The 15,344-nt window shown below is 46.7% G+C and overlaps 1 protein-coding gene across 1 annotated transcript in view; it reads left to right on the forward strand.

Annotated features, from left to right (window-relative positions):
- LOC135826829 (sushi, von Willebrand factor type A, EGF and pentraxin domain-containing protein 1-like) overlaps positions 1 to 15,344 on the forward strand; it is a gene marked incomplete at its 3' end in the record, with an annotated part of 93,312 nt that overhangs the window by 61,267 nt on the left and 16,701 nt on the right. The window contains exons 9-12 of the mRNA XM_065339430.1: positions 3,072 to 3,152; positions 3,488 to 3,579; positions 14,314 to 14,484; positions 14,698 to 14,880. Of these exons, the coding sequence (XP_065195502.1) occupies positions 3,072 to 3,152; positions 3,488 to 3,579; positions 14,314 to 14,484; positions 14,698 to 14,880 (527 nt within the window). The remainder of the gene's footprint in view (positions 1 to 3,071; positions 3,153 to 3,487; positions 3,580 to 14,313; positions 14,485 to 14,697; positions 14,881 to 15,344) is intronic.

The raw sequence follows: 15,344 nt of genomic DNA on the forward strand, positions 1-15,344 counted from the left end.
TCATTGATGTTCTCTACAGCTAGCGCTAAGGCATCTGCTGTGGAATGCTGGTGTCTGTAACCAAACTGACTAGTAGGCAAGAAATTGTTCGTGTTGAGGTACTGCAGAAGCTGCTTATGAACAATACGTTCAAGCACTTTCGACACTATCGGCAATAGGGAGACTGGTCGGTAATTCTTGGGTTGGCTGGGGTCTCCAGCCTTGAACAGAGGCCGTATCTTACCCACCTTCATTGCCGCAGGAAACTGTCCTTCTCTCAATGACTTATTAAATAGTAGCGTGAGTGACGGTGCCAGGATGTCAGCATGCATCTGGAGGAGACTTGCTGGAATATCATCACTGACTCCCAGTGGCTTTTCTGGTGTCCAACTGTTCCAACATTTTCCGAGTAGTTGCAATGGAGACTGGCGAGAATTCCGAGAAGTGCACCGCAGGTCGAGGCCCAAGGGGTAGGCGTAGCTGTGCAGGGCGAGCTGGATCTTCCACAACTTTCGAAAAAGTGTCTCGAATCGCATCCACCGTGCACTGTGGATCCCTGTACGTCGACTGTTTGCCTGTCAACTCCTTGATTATTTTCCAAGTCTCTCTGGCATTTCCAGTACATTGCTGAAATTTGGAGTTGTAGAATTCCTGTTTCCGGGTCCTGTTGTAGCTAGTTGCCGCACGTCTGGCTGTACTAAATTCATCATAAGTCTCCTGTGTCTTAGCAGAGCGCCACTTTCGGTGCAACCTATTCCGCTTGTGTAGTAAGTACAACAATTGCCGGTCAATCCATGGCACTGAAGGCTTCTTCGTTCTGTGATTACTTTGAAGTGGGGCATGGACATCCAAAACCTCAATAAACCGGCTAGACCACTCGGTCCACATGGCGCTTGGGTTGCCGGTAATACTACACAAGTTCTTCTGGGTTAAGTCACGCCGGAAGTGATCGTGGTTTATCCGGTGATAGTTGCGGTATAAACGTGTGGTGTCAGATCCACGAGGCACAATGAGGTGAAAGTCACTGGCCACGGCAGCATGGTCACTGAAAGCGACCGGGATGATCTTCGCTGTAGTGGAAGGATCAAAATTGTTCAGTATCAAATCGAGGGTGCTGTCTTGTCCTGTTGAGCTAAATCGCGTAGACTTGTTAACACCGTGATGCAGAGCATAGCTGTTCAGCAAGTCAGATAAGTAGTGATACTGAGGGTCCCTGGCACTTAGGTCAATATTCACATTGAAGTCACCACAAACAATAGCATTTGGCTGTGGCCTTAGAGCAGCGCAAAGATGTTCGTCTAGCTTGTCCCAGTAACTCACAGGTTCAGATGGAGGGCGGTAGATCGTTCCAACAAGACAACTGCGGGGTTTGCAAGCGACTTCACACCAGCAACTTTCCACACCATCAGTTGTTATGTCGTCTCTTGGTTTTACTGGAAGACAGGACTTCCAGTATATGCAAACTCCTCCTCCTACTCGACCACTACGGTCTGTGCGTGTTACACTATATCCAGTCAGGGCTATTTCTTGGTCCGAAACAGTGGCGTTGAGCCAGGTTTCGTTGACACAGACTATATCCGGGGCGTTGAGTTGTTGTGTGAGCAGTAGGATGTCATTGAGTTTGTTACGCAGGCTCCTGATGTTGAGAAATAGAACGCGAAGTGCACTTGGGTGGGTAGGAGAAGGTAGTGGAACTGACGGACTAAATGAGTCAGCAAGGGGGTTAAGTGAAGACATGGCTGTTCTTGTAGAAGTGGGTTGGAGTCTGGCAGTTGGGTTTGACTCTGTCATAGATTGTCTTTCCATCGCAGTCGTGGCCCACAGGCTGGGCGTGGATCTGAGAAGCTAAACAGTATCAGCTTCGGAAGCCGGTTATCTGGCATTCTGGCGACATGCCCAAGCCACTGTAGACGGCGGTGTCTGACGGTATCAGATGGCAGTGCCATATCACCCCAGCGTCTTCGCAGCTCCTGGACATGGTTGCCATCAACAACTTCCACCACCGCTCCCTCAGGTTCATTCTGGGTGTATCCCGGCTTGATCAACAGCTGCAGCATGTCAACAACCACACACACACACACACACACACACACACACACACACACACACACACACACACACACACACACACCTTGATCCTTGAACCTTGAACCTTGAACCGACATGTGTAGACAAACGGGGAACAAACCATGAACGGCATATGAGTCGGAAACAAGTCTGACATATTTGCCATCAGCACATCGCAGTGTCTACACAATTTGTCAACCGAAAACCGCCAGTAAACGTTTACTGTTCCACGGTGGTATGAATGCGCCCTTAATAACAGGGGATCACATCTGTAAGGAAGGTCTCTTGAGCGGTCGTTCGCCTTTCACAGGGTTCACTGTGTAGCTTTTTTGTTACGAGAAACCACGAACCTCGAGAACAGAAAACTGAATGATAGAGGTGGCTGCATGATAGAGGTGGCTGCATGATAAAGGTGGCTGCAGATGCAACCGTTTCCTTTTCATGTATATAATCTTCTCCTTCTTCTTACCATGGTTGGCTATCACCCACATCTTCCCGTTCTGGCTGCCATTGGAAGCCATAAGATGTTGAATAAATAAATAAAAATCAATAAATAACTGTGGCAGTGAAAATGCAAGTGACACCTGTTGGTATTGGTTTGGCTGAGACTAGCAGCGGCCTCGACAGATGGAAGCGTGATCAGTCGATGCTGTTTCTGAAGACGCCGAGTCATTCATTCTCCTTGTGTATTGCTTACTGTATTTCCTCGATTATAAGTCGCAACCCATTTCCAGGTTTGAGCAATATTGTTTCGATATATTCACTTCAGTAGTAATTCATGCTCGATTGTATGTCGCAACTCGATTATAAGTCGCACCCCCATTTTCAGGTGTGAGCCGTATTGTTTCGATATATTCACTTCAGTAGTAATTCATGCTTAATTGTAAGTCGCACCCCCTTGAATTTTAGTGTAAAATGTGCAACATATATTCGGGGAAATACAGTGCCATCATATTACATACCGTGAGACTATTTCAGTGGGTCCTACCGGCATGTTCTTCTGCTGCTTGTGCTGTGTGATGCAGAATGGCGTTTGATCATGTTGTCCGAATGCCAATTGTGTATCCTGCTCACCGTATAAGTCGCGGAGATGGACGAGCTCAGTGGTAAGTTCCAGCTTTTTGCGGGCATCGGCACCTAGTACCTGTGTGTGTGGGGGGGGGGGCGTGCATGCGTGCGTGCGTGCATGCACGTGTGTGTGTGTGAGAGGTGGGGGGGGGGGGAGCTGCGTGCGTGTGTGTGTGTGGGGGGGGGGGGGGTGCATGCATGCGTGCATCCGTGTGTGTCATCTGTGTGTGCATCCATTTTCGGAGTGAGCGTCTTTTCAAACCAGATTGGCAGAGCATCGCAGAATTCGGCCAACGGAGTGTCAGTTTGCATATGATTCGGCCCTACTCGCAGTTACACATGCTGGTGCTGAGAGGGCTCTATCCTCGTTCAGGGATGTAGCTGGTGCATTTGGCCTTTGTGTCAATATGTCCAAGACCAAACTGTGCGACTTGATGGCTGTTGGCGTTCCTCCGGCGCAGCTTGGTAACATTGTCCAAGATGGACAGTGATGGCGGGATGCTATAGTCAAGTCGTGCATGGAGCCGGTTGCCTCATCGCAATATCATGTACGTGTAGGTTTCATCGGCCACAGGATATTGCCAGGCACAAGTGTAACGCTGTTCACGCAGCCCGCGCGCTGAGTCTGGCGTTCCACACCCGGTGGACAACACGTCTCCTGGTTTGCCCCTTATGGGAACCGCATAGCCAGTAGAAGAAGGAAGGAACGAAGGAAGGCGTGTGCATGTGTGAGCGTTTGCGTATGTATGTGCACGTATTGTGTGTGTGTGTGTGTGTGTGTGTGTGTGTGTGTGTGTGTGTGTGTGTGTGTGTGTGTGTGTCCATGCGTGTGTATGTGTGGAGGGGGGGGGGGGGCTGTAATGCAGCAGGCCTGCACTTACAGTAGCTCAATCCTATATTGTCCTTCATCTCGAAACATTTCTAAGGTCAAAACTGCTTTCTGGCTGATTTTGTTCACATTTTCAGGGTTCACGAGGGTACGCTAACAGGGTTCACGAGGGTTCACAAGGGTTCACGAGGGTACGCGAATAATCTCAAAAATGGTGCTAGTGTGCATAGAATCCTTCCCTGTGTTTAGGGCCTATGAAACCACTGCCTGTGAAACCATTGCCTGTGAAACCCCTGCCTGTGAAACCACTGCCTGTGAAACCACTGCCTGTGAAACCACTGCCTGTGAAACCACTGCCTGTGAAGCCACTGCCTGTGAAACCATTGCCTGTGAAACCACTGCCTGTGAAACCACTGCCTGTGAAACCACTGCCTGTGAAACCACTACCTGTGAAACCACTGCCTGTGAAGCCACTGCCTGTGAAACCACTGCCTGTGAAACCACTCCCATGCGCTTGCATTTATATCCCGAAACACTAGAAAAACCTACCTTTACAAACAGGAGTGTTCTTTTCTTTTAGTTCTTTGAGGTGTGCTCGTACCAAGCTACAAGCACATTTCAATTCTTTTTCTTTTTTTGAAATTCAATCACACACTGTGGATGACAACACACTAGAGTCACTTACGAGAGACGATCATTTCTTCCCATCTTTCTGTGTACAGTGGCACGATTGCCTGCCATCATTTTGACATTACCAAGAGTCCATAACCCCAAGAGTGTGCAACTCTGTACGTGGGGATCCGCACGGCAGAATTCCAACATTACGTCAAAACGACGTACACATCCGCTGCCCTTGTACTACTCCCTGGTTTCAAGCATCGCGGCCGCGGATCGGAATGCAGAGTTTTGTCCTCTGTGCTTCAGCGGCATGACGTAATGTTGGAATTCCGCTGCGCAGTGGGCCTACAGCAGCCAGTCCCCAGTTGCACACTCTTGGGGTTATGCACTCTTGACATTACCTAACCTTAGTATGCTACTGAAGTAGGCTGCGTTCGTTTTTAGCTACCTGGTGGAGTAGAGTAGAGTAGAGTCACTCTACTGATAGAGGTAGATGGTAGAGGCAAGTGCACGAACGCTGTTCTACCGGATTTAGTAGTTTTTCACGATATGCACGTGAATTTTTCCCTTCTGTATGGAGTTGTGTACAACTCCTTGGTTTAGCTGGGAATACTGTACCTCTCCCAACTTCTACCGGCTTCTACCAGCTTCAAGCCTTGTAGAGCTGGTAGAGAAAGGTAGAATCTACTCTTTTGAGTAGAAAAAAGGAACGCATCTACCGAAAGAAGTAGCTTCTACCCAAACCTGTAGATCGAAAATGAACTCCCCCTTAGTGTGATGCAGAAAAGGAGAAAAGAAAAAAGGAGAAAAGAAAAAAGGAGAAGCTGGATGATTTCTAATGATGTAGACATAGAGAGCTATTTGAACATAGTGTAGTGCATGAGTATATTTTTTTCAGATTTAAGTTATCAAAGATTACACGTAGTACGCAACGTCGTTGTTGTTGGTAGAAGCGATTAGACCACCAAAAATCTCCATGGAACTTATGGATTGTTGCCAAAATACCTGTACACTGGGTGTGGATCTACGCCAAGTATTCAGTGCGTATGTTGTGTGCAGCTCGATTAGTCTTTCTGACAACCCACTTATTATTCTTATTACTTGTATTTAGGGCTGAAACGATCGTGGATTTTCACCTATCGATTACTCTTGAGCTTAACGATCGATTTATCGAGTATAATCGTTAGCAGAGAGTGTCAGAATTTTGTGCAAACATTGCTCTTTTTCCGAAATCTAAGCCATCATAATACCACAAATTTGCATTAGTGACAGGGTAGCTCAGAAACATGGTAGTTATAAAGTCAATTTAACCTCAGAATGTGCACCATGCCCCTGGCAACTGCATACTCACAGTGGGAACTGATTCAAAACTTCACAAAAACGATGGTTTCAGTACTTTTTGGACTCAAAATCCCTAACGAGTAATCTATAACGTAACAATTACTTGATTGATAAGGAATTATCGATCGATTACCGAGTAATTGGTATAATCGTTTCAGCCCTACTTGTATTTACATCGGAAAATATCTCCATTGCACACCGTACATAACAGGCTCTCAGCTGCATCGAATAGATTTCCTAATGCCAATATTTCAATGGAGATATTTTCCGATGTGAAAACTACGCTGCAATGGAGTCTGAGAGTTTTACGGAAACATTACTTGTATTATTTTTGTGGAAAGGAAAAGGACATATGGATACGAGTTAAGAGTAACTCTCCATCACTGTAACTGGATACTATATACAGTCAGAAAGTGCAAATAACTAGGCACAAAACTGACAAGAGTACTGAGACATTCGACATCCTGACACCTAGCTTCAACACATCTCCGTAGCGCTAACCGACAGCCTTCCAACTTCGAAGGTTCAAGGTTATGGAAATACCAAGGAGAGATGTGTTGAAGCTAGGTGTCAGGACGTCGAATGTCTCAGTACTCTTGTCATTTTTGTGCCTAGTTAATGCACTTTCTGACTGTATATAGTATCCAGTTACAGTGATGGAGAGTTACTCTTAACTCGTATCCATATGTCCTTTTCTTTTCTGCAATTGTTATTATTATTATTATTATTCCACAATCCCGATGACATAGTGCCAATAAGCATGTGATGCGGGCAATTTTAACTAGCCATGGTGGGGAAAACTGAGAAAAAGAAGGAGAAAACAAAAGAGAAAACAAAAGGAGTACTAAAGGAACCTGGAGAGAATTGCAGTATCGGTCCTTGTAATTGCCAGAGCTATCGGTGTTTCCTTCGCGTATTTCAATTATTTGAAAGCAGACCGTGAGGGAACTTGCTGAAACTCAATGCCATCGTCTACTCTGCTCTACATTTGCACATGCAAACACACAGACGCACTACTGTTGATTGGTGGACCTAACGAAGATGCCATCAACAAATCAAGCACAAGCGCTGAGTCCAGCAAATAGTGTTTCTTAGGCGGTTTCTGTCGTCCCTGAAACGAACATCGTTCATTTCGTACTCGGACCCCTCCCCTCTGAAACGAACATCGTTCATTTCGTACTCGGACCCCTCCCATCCCTCTGAAATGAACACAGTTTGCTATCGTGGACGACAAAAATCGCATGCATGACGTATATGTCATAATTATGTAAAGTGTCTGAAGTCCTTGCTGCAAATAGTGCACAATACCTGAAAATGGGCAGAGTGCACTTTACAACTCAAAATGGGCAGAGTGCACTACAGAATCTCTGTTGTTCTGCCTCATGTCATAATTATTATGTAAAGTGTCGGTCGACTTGCGATTTTGGCTTGCACCCCCCCCCCCCCCCCCTCTCCCCACCCCAAACGAATCATGGTCATTTCAGGGATGACAAAAACGTTTGCGACCACCCCTTCCATGTACGAGTATTGGTCGAGAACACTGTGGACAGCGTGCTGCTGCCCGTGAGAACACTGTGGACAGCGTGCTGCTGCCTGTGAGAACACTGTGGACAGCGTGCTGCTGCCCGTGAGAACACTGTGGACAGCGTGCTGCTGCCTGTGAGAACACTGTGGACAGCGTGCTGCTGCCTGTGAGAACACTGTGGACAGCGTGCTGCTGCCTGTGAGAACACTGTGGACAGCGTGCTGCTGCCTGTGAGAACACTGTGGACAGCATGCTGCTGCCTGTGAGAACACTGTGGACAGCGTGCTGCTGCCTGTGAGAACACTGTGGACAGCGTGCTGCCTATGGTTCACAGAAAGTCAGACTTCACAAAAAATTCACGGTTCGCATGAGACTTGGCTAGAGGCTGAGTTTTGCGCCTTTACAAGCAAAAGTATTATTATACAAGACAATGTCAACTGTGCTCGTAGGCTTGCGCAGGGAGTGCAGCGCATTTGCGCACCATCAACGCTGCAACAAGAAAACAATTTTCTACGATCTGTTCTAGTCAGGAACTGTCACTGCCAGTAGCCACTGAACCGGATCTGTTCTAGTCAGGAACTGTCACTGCCAGTAGCACCTGAACCGGATCTGTTCTAGTCAGGAACTGTCACTGCCAGTAGCCACTGAACCGGATCTGTTCTAGTCACGAACTGTCACTGCCAGTAGCACCTGAACCGGATCTGTTCTAGTCAGGAACTGTCACTGCCAGTAGCACCTGAACCGGATCTGTTCTAGTCAGGAACTGTCACTGCCAGTAGCACCTGAACCGGATCTGTTCTAGTCAGGAACTGTCACTGCCAGTAGCACCTGAACCGGATCTGTTCCAGTCAGGAACTGTCACTGCCAGTAGCACCTGAACCGGATCTGTTCTAGTCAGGAACTGTCACTGCCAGTAGCCACTGAACCGGATCTGTTCTAGTCAGGAACTGTCACTGCCAGTAGCCACTGAACCGGATCTGTTCTAGTCAGGAACTGTCACTGCCAGTAGCCACTGAACCGGATCTGTTCTAGTCAGGAACTGTCACTGCCAGTAGCCACTGAACCGGATCTGTTCTAGTCACGAACTGTCACTGCCAGTAGCACCTGAACCGGATCTGTTCCAGTCAGGAACTGTCTCTGCCAGTAGCACCTGAACCGGATCTGTTCTAGTCAGGAACTGTCACTGCCAGTAGCCACTGAACCGGATCTGTTCTAGTCAGGAACTGTCACTGCCAGTAGCCACTGAACCGGATCTGTTCTAGTCAGGAACTGTCACTGCCAGTAGCCACTGAACCGGATCTGTTCTAGTCAGGAACTGTCACTGCCAGTAGCCACTGAACCGGATCTGTTCTAGTCAGGAACTGTCACTGCCAGTAGCCACTGAACCGGATCTGTTCTAGTCAGGAACTGTCACTGCCAGTAGCCACTGAACCGGATCTGTTCTAGTCAGGAACTCTCACTGACAGTAGCCACTGAACCGATTTCTGACCACTGCATCTATTTTAAAACGGACTTTCGGGTCACTGCCCAATTGCCTATTTCTCACGTTGATGTGTACGTGCGTGTTTGTGTGCGTGCATGTGTGTGTGTGTGTGTGCGTGCGTATGTGTGTGTGCGTATGTGTGTGTGTGTGTGTTTGTGTGTGCTTGTGCATGTGTGTGCGCCTTGTGTTTGATTTCCAGTCCGAAGTTTAACTGCAGTTATTTGACATCAGGCTGCATCAACTCTTGCTGCAGTAAGTCATGTTCCGCATGAAACCGGGCGGTGATGCTTGATAACATCCGTACCTATGCATATGAAACCATGACTTGGTGCCTGGCCACTTCCCATTTGGTGTTGTGCTGCATGAGGCTTCTGCCACAACACAACACCGCACTATCGTTTACATAATTTGCACAAAAATGAGAGTCCTCCAGCTCGGTAGAATGCTCAATGTTCGTTCGAATAGAGCTATCTTAGACACGGCACAGAGCACCACGCATCGTTCGCTGTAACTAACAGTTTCATGCTCATAGGCAATGAAGTTGAAGACACCACTGCAGGCGTGTGTTTACCGCCATATTGCCAGGTGTGTCTTTACCACCATATGTATCAACTCATAGGCAATCATCAGACAACATCATTTGCACAAATCTGAGCCTGAGGCAAAAGAAAGCTGCTGAATCATCACAATTGCATGTAAAGAGTATGTCCTGTGCTTGGTCATTGGTTCGAGGGAAAGATGCAAACAGGTTTACCATTATAATATTTGAACTGACAGTTAGAAGAAGGATGCCTTTCGTATTCTTGAACAGCATTTCGAAAGTTTCCGTGAGTCTTCTTTCAAGCCTTCTCGCCAGGTCGAAGGCAGGCAAGGGCAAACGATCAAGGTCAATGACTAGGTATGGTAGAGAGTTGATGCCTCCGTGAAAACTTTCCAAACTTGTTGTTCCTGAACCCGACCTGTGTTCTTCTTCAAAGTATAGCAGCATTTTTTCTCTCAAGGAAACTTTTTCTTTTTTTCGAATATTTGAACTTGCGGCAATTGACGTTGATCAAGTTTTCCTGTGCGAGAAACCTGGCCTCGACGACAACAAGCTCAGCTGACTTTGGATGCCTGTTGAATCGCTTGCTCACTAAAAAATACCCCTTTCACACCACCACATACCCATTATGCACAACCCGAAATGACAGTTTACACCGGACGTACAATAGCGTTTGAGAGAGTACTGCCCCTTCCTCATCCCAGCTCGCACAGACGCAATTTGGCGATACACTGCTCTATCTGCCCTTGCCATGCCATTGCTTGTTGACAGCACCACAAAAAGCCTCGCCATCACTATGCTCCCACTATGCAATTTTTGCCTTTGCCTGTGAGCTGTGATGATTGTAAAAAAATTTAAATAAAAACATCACTGCAGGTCAAATTACATAACTGAAGATGTGTTCACAACTGGCGCGTGTACGCGTGAAACCACACGTTTGTGCATATTTTGCTGCTTTTGGGGCGCCATGCGTACGAAAACGCACCGAAATGGAAATTCCAACATGTTGGAATTTTCAGCATGTATCAGGCGGGTACCAGCGTATATGTCAGTCGCTTTGACTGGCGGGGTAAAAAAATTAGTACTCGAAGGCGTCGCACGCCCTAAATGCGACTCGGATTGCTTTTTTTTGTGAAAGCCTGTGGGCGCGTTTGGGCACGCATGAGCCGCAAGCGTACCGCGTCCATGCGCCAATTGGGAACACAGCTTTACTTTGCTTTACATATATTGTGAACGCGAGTTGCTAGGTTTTCCACCGTAACTTCACTTCTATTTCATCATTTGTTTTGATGGCTCATCGCAAAAACACCTGGAGAAAAGGAGTGCAATGAACCAGACCTTATCCAGATTACCCCCTGTTGCCCGCCACCGTCCTCTCGATGAACACAACTGCAACTCTAATCGTGGAACATGGCTAGTGTTGCCATTCATGGATCTGCGTTTCTGATTGTACGATTGTAACTGCTGTACCAAGTACCTGGCGTGCACGGCTAAAGAATGATGTCATGCATGTGTACGGAGCAGAAGTGCCATAGGCATACACCGTAAAATCCCGGCAGAGTGCCCCGTCTCTCCCATCCGTCCCTCCCTGACTTCTTGTCACAGAAGTGAGAATCCTCGTATGACTCTGTGAAGTGTGATGCCGTACCACACTGCAGACGCGTGCTCGACCCGGTTGGAAATGTACGCAACAGTTCCCACCCTCTTGACCAGGGATTGCACAAACCCTGGGTTTTGATAGGTCTGTACGACTCCCTGCTCTTGGCCTTTGGTCGATGAACGAGACACACACACACACAGTTTGCGTAGGTTGAGTACTTTTTCATGTACATGTAGTACCAGATGTGGCAAGTAGGACTCGCCCATCCTACTCTCCCTACCTGGACCTAGTCGAAGGGTGGCGGAGGTAGTGGCGCTCTGGCGGGATTTACCGGTACATGCACCGAACAATTAAATCATTTTCTACACAAGCCGGTTTTGTTTAGAAGACTGTTGTGATTAAGAGCCTGATTTTCAAGATCTACTCACCTCCCACCGCTTTAGAAGCTGCATCTGTGCCTTGATCCTAGAAGGGTGGTGGCGTTCCTACGGATGCGGAAACTTGGCCTCTAGCCGAGACTGACGTGAACCGTGAATTTTTTTCAAGATTGACTGGCTGTCTGTACATAAGTCTGGTGTTTGTGCCGGTATGCCCGGTGATAGCTGCTTTGAACACGTGTTCCTGTTAGCCTTGATGATGCAGGGGCGTCGCACACGGTACGGTCACGACGATATTGACCGTATCACTACTGTGAAGTGGGAAACTTTCGCTAGATATTAAATTTCGCTATTTTCGCAACCATCACACATTCGCGAATATAAATCGCCGCAAACCTCTCCATACATTGATTGTAGACAGTACAAGATCCGGCTGAGGAGATATAATTGCAAAAGTTTCTCATCGTGAACCAGCCCAATTTATGAAAACGCTAAATTTGCGCGCCGCGAAAGTTTGTCGCTTTACAGTATTTGCCCCAAGTACCCTGTGATTCAATAAAATGCACTGATTTGGGCTCTAGATTTCAAAAAATTCGGCTCAGCCACCCCTCCCCTACGAGTAAATTGTACTTCAGATGGCTGACCGTACCACACTAAATTGCCTTCCGACACCCCTGTGATGCGAGCTCCCATGTAGGGAACCATGCACACTTTCTCAATTATCGGCTGAAGTCGCTAAAACTCTGTGTTCATACTGGTTTGATTACATGCCTGATTTGACCAGCAGCCTAGCACTGAAGGGCCAATAACTGGCAAAAACAGCAGCAACAACAACAACACAAACATGTACGGTGGCTCTGGCTGCTCTGGCTTACAGGGCTCTCAGAACTGACATGTGTTGTCAGTGTCCTCACTATCTACTATAGGTTATCACAATTAAAATAATTCACACAAAAAATGAGTGTCAGCATACACACATACCGTACTCACTTGATTAGAAGCCCCTCTTGAATAATAGCCCCCCTACAAGGACTGTTTGAAAAAATACAATCCCCTCTTGAATAGAAGCCCGGACTACTATTCGCAAAGCATGGAGTGACCAGGTAGTGCCATGTATGAAGGTCAAGTGTGCCAAAAACACCCCGTGCATGTTCATATTGGTACATGTCCTGGTCGACGTAGTGTGTGGAAACAAACTCGGGGACGAGTTGCTGTGAATATGAAAGTTTTAGAGATTCGATTGGAATACTGGCATGGAATGAAACAATAAAAGCCCCTCTCGAATAGAAGCCCCTCTTGAATAGAAGCCCCTCTTGGATAGAAGCCTCCTCAAAATTGGTATTGAAAAAACAGAAGCCCCCGGCTTCCAATCGAGTGAGTACGGCAACAGTCATTTCTATAATACTAATTATACCGCTTGCATGGTTTTATTCTTATACATTTCCTCATATAATATCGAAAGAAAAGGTGTCAGCACCGACGCAATCTTCGCAGTCAAGTAAGCCAATTTTGTAACCGAACTTTTCGTTCCCTTCTCATCATGGGTAAGTACAGGGAATAATGACATAATGACAACATCAGCGAGGAGAAGCATTCCTGACACTTTGACGAGGATTAGCGCCAAACAACTGAAGTGACAAACATTATCCTTCTGAACACATAGTTCAGGGGACAACTTACGAATATAACGCTTCCAAAACAGACAAATAAAATACAGATCTGCCATGGGCCAAAACTGAGAAAACATCATCTGTATACAACTCACGACAACTATCACTAACCGACAGATGACTCTTGATAGCCGATTCCTAATTGTTAGAATGTCGCATCTTTTTCGTCACCTCCAATGTCGCAGCTCTTGACCCGTCCTTTCCACTGGGCAGTCGCCAGACCACCACGAAAGCCATTGATCAAGACAACGGAAGAATCAGACACTGGACGTGTGATCAAGCGGTGTGGTGGAAGGGACGAGTCAGGACCTGCCACATCGGAAGTGACTACAAGGCGACTGCCCAGTGGAAAGGACGGGTCAAGAGCTGCGACATTGGAAGTGACGAAAAAGACGCGACATTCTAACAATCAGCAATCGGCTATCAAGAGTCATCTGTTGGTTGGTGATAGTTATCGTGAATTGTACAGAGATGATGTTTTCTCAGTTTTGGCCCATGGCAGATCTGTATTACATTTGTCCGTTTTGGAAGCGTTCTATATTTGTAAGTTGTCCCCTAAACTATGTATTCAGAAGGAAAACGTTTTGTCACTTCAGTTGTTTGGCGCTAATCTTTTGTTGCAATCACTGCTTATCCATGCCGGTTCCTTTTTCTTCTTCTCTCCTTCTCCCTTCCTTGCCGTGGTTGGCTAACACCCTCTCTCTTTGCATTGACCGGTGTTCTCACTGTGCTATGAGATGCTGTAATAAATAAAGACATAAATAAAATGAAGTGTCAGGAATGCTTCTCCTCGCTGATGTTTTCATTATGTTTTAGTCATTTCTTCACCTTCACACTGTTGTTTTTGACAATTAAGTTCTGCTGGATTTTTCCCCGCACGTATAGCGTGAGGTTTTCGATCTATGCTTTTGCTGTAGCTCTAGAAGTTGCTGTATTTTGACATTTTTCCATTATTCCCTGTACTTACCCATGATGAGAAGGGAACGAAAACGTTCGGTTACTAAATTGGCTTACTTGACTGTGTGGATTGCGTCGGTGTTGACACCTTTGCTTTCGAAATTGGATACGCCTCCATTTTTTCATATAATTTCCTTCATCTTTCTGTGAGAACCGGACCTATGGGCCGGCAAGAAGGTAATCATGCCTGTGCAATTGGTGAAGTAAAATAAAATTCAACAACTAAAACAATCGTTTGCCCTTTGATGTTCTTTGCAGAGACTGAATGCCCTTCATGTGACTTTGGTGCAAACACAGTACCGTCCTTTGGTGGTATTGTAGTGCATAGCAAGACAAACGTATCGTCCTACTGCAACGACGGGTATCGGCTGCAGGGAGCCAGCAACGGAGTACCTTGCAGCGGAGGTTATACATTTCCCGGATGTGAAGGTGAGTGACGTGAGGTGGCTTGCCTTCAGCGTGTCCCTCGTTGTCTGCTTGTCTGTGCAAGACAGCTCTGCAACCGTCTAGTACAAATGCCAACACAATGACGTTGTGCACGTGTGTGTGTGTGTGTGTGTGTGTGTGTTCACGCATGTGCATATGTGTCTGTTCCTTCACCTGCATATGTATTCATGTGTGCGGCACATGCCTATCTTGCAGCTATAACATGTCCAGCTCTATCCACCCCTGCCAATGGCAACGCATCACCAGCGACGCCCGTCTTGGTAAAATACGGTGAACAACAGTCATTTTCGTGCAACTCTGGTTATGTTTTGGAGGGTAATTCTAGTTTGCTCTGCTCACAATCTGGTGTCTTAGCTGCTCAACACCCAAAATGTACAGGTAGGTCACCTATGTGCCATGTGCATGTGTCCGTTTCTCGGGGAGGAGGAAGGGGAGGGGGTTGAAGAGAAACAACGAGTTTTCGTTTCTAAATAAATATCGGTATTTACAGATGACCCCTAAGTGGAGTCGACTGGACGCATATGACAACAGAGCGTCATTTGCGCGTAGTCGTAGTGCCGGAAAGGCTGCGGTCGTATCTACAACACATCACTCACTGCCTCACTCTTTCGAGTCTTTGATTTCTTCACGCCGTGGTTAGCGCAGGGTTCCATTCTGGTTAATACGACATCAGTTACAAGACACCCTCATTAGTACAACATCGGTTACAAGACACCCTCATCAGTACAACATCGGTTACAAGACACCCTCATCAGTACAACATATTTACAAGACACCCCTCATTAGTACAACGTTTTTTTACAAGACACTCCTCATTAGTACAACGTTTTTTACAAGACACC

This window comes from Sycon ciliatum, chromosome 10, assembly GCF_964019385.1.
Source record: "Sycon ciliatum chromosome 10, ocSycCili1.1, whole genome shotgun sequence".
NCBI lineage: Eukaryota > Metazoa > Porifera > Calcarea > Leucosolenida > Sycettidae > Sycon > Sycon ciliatum.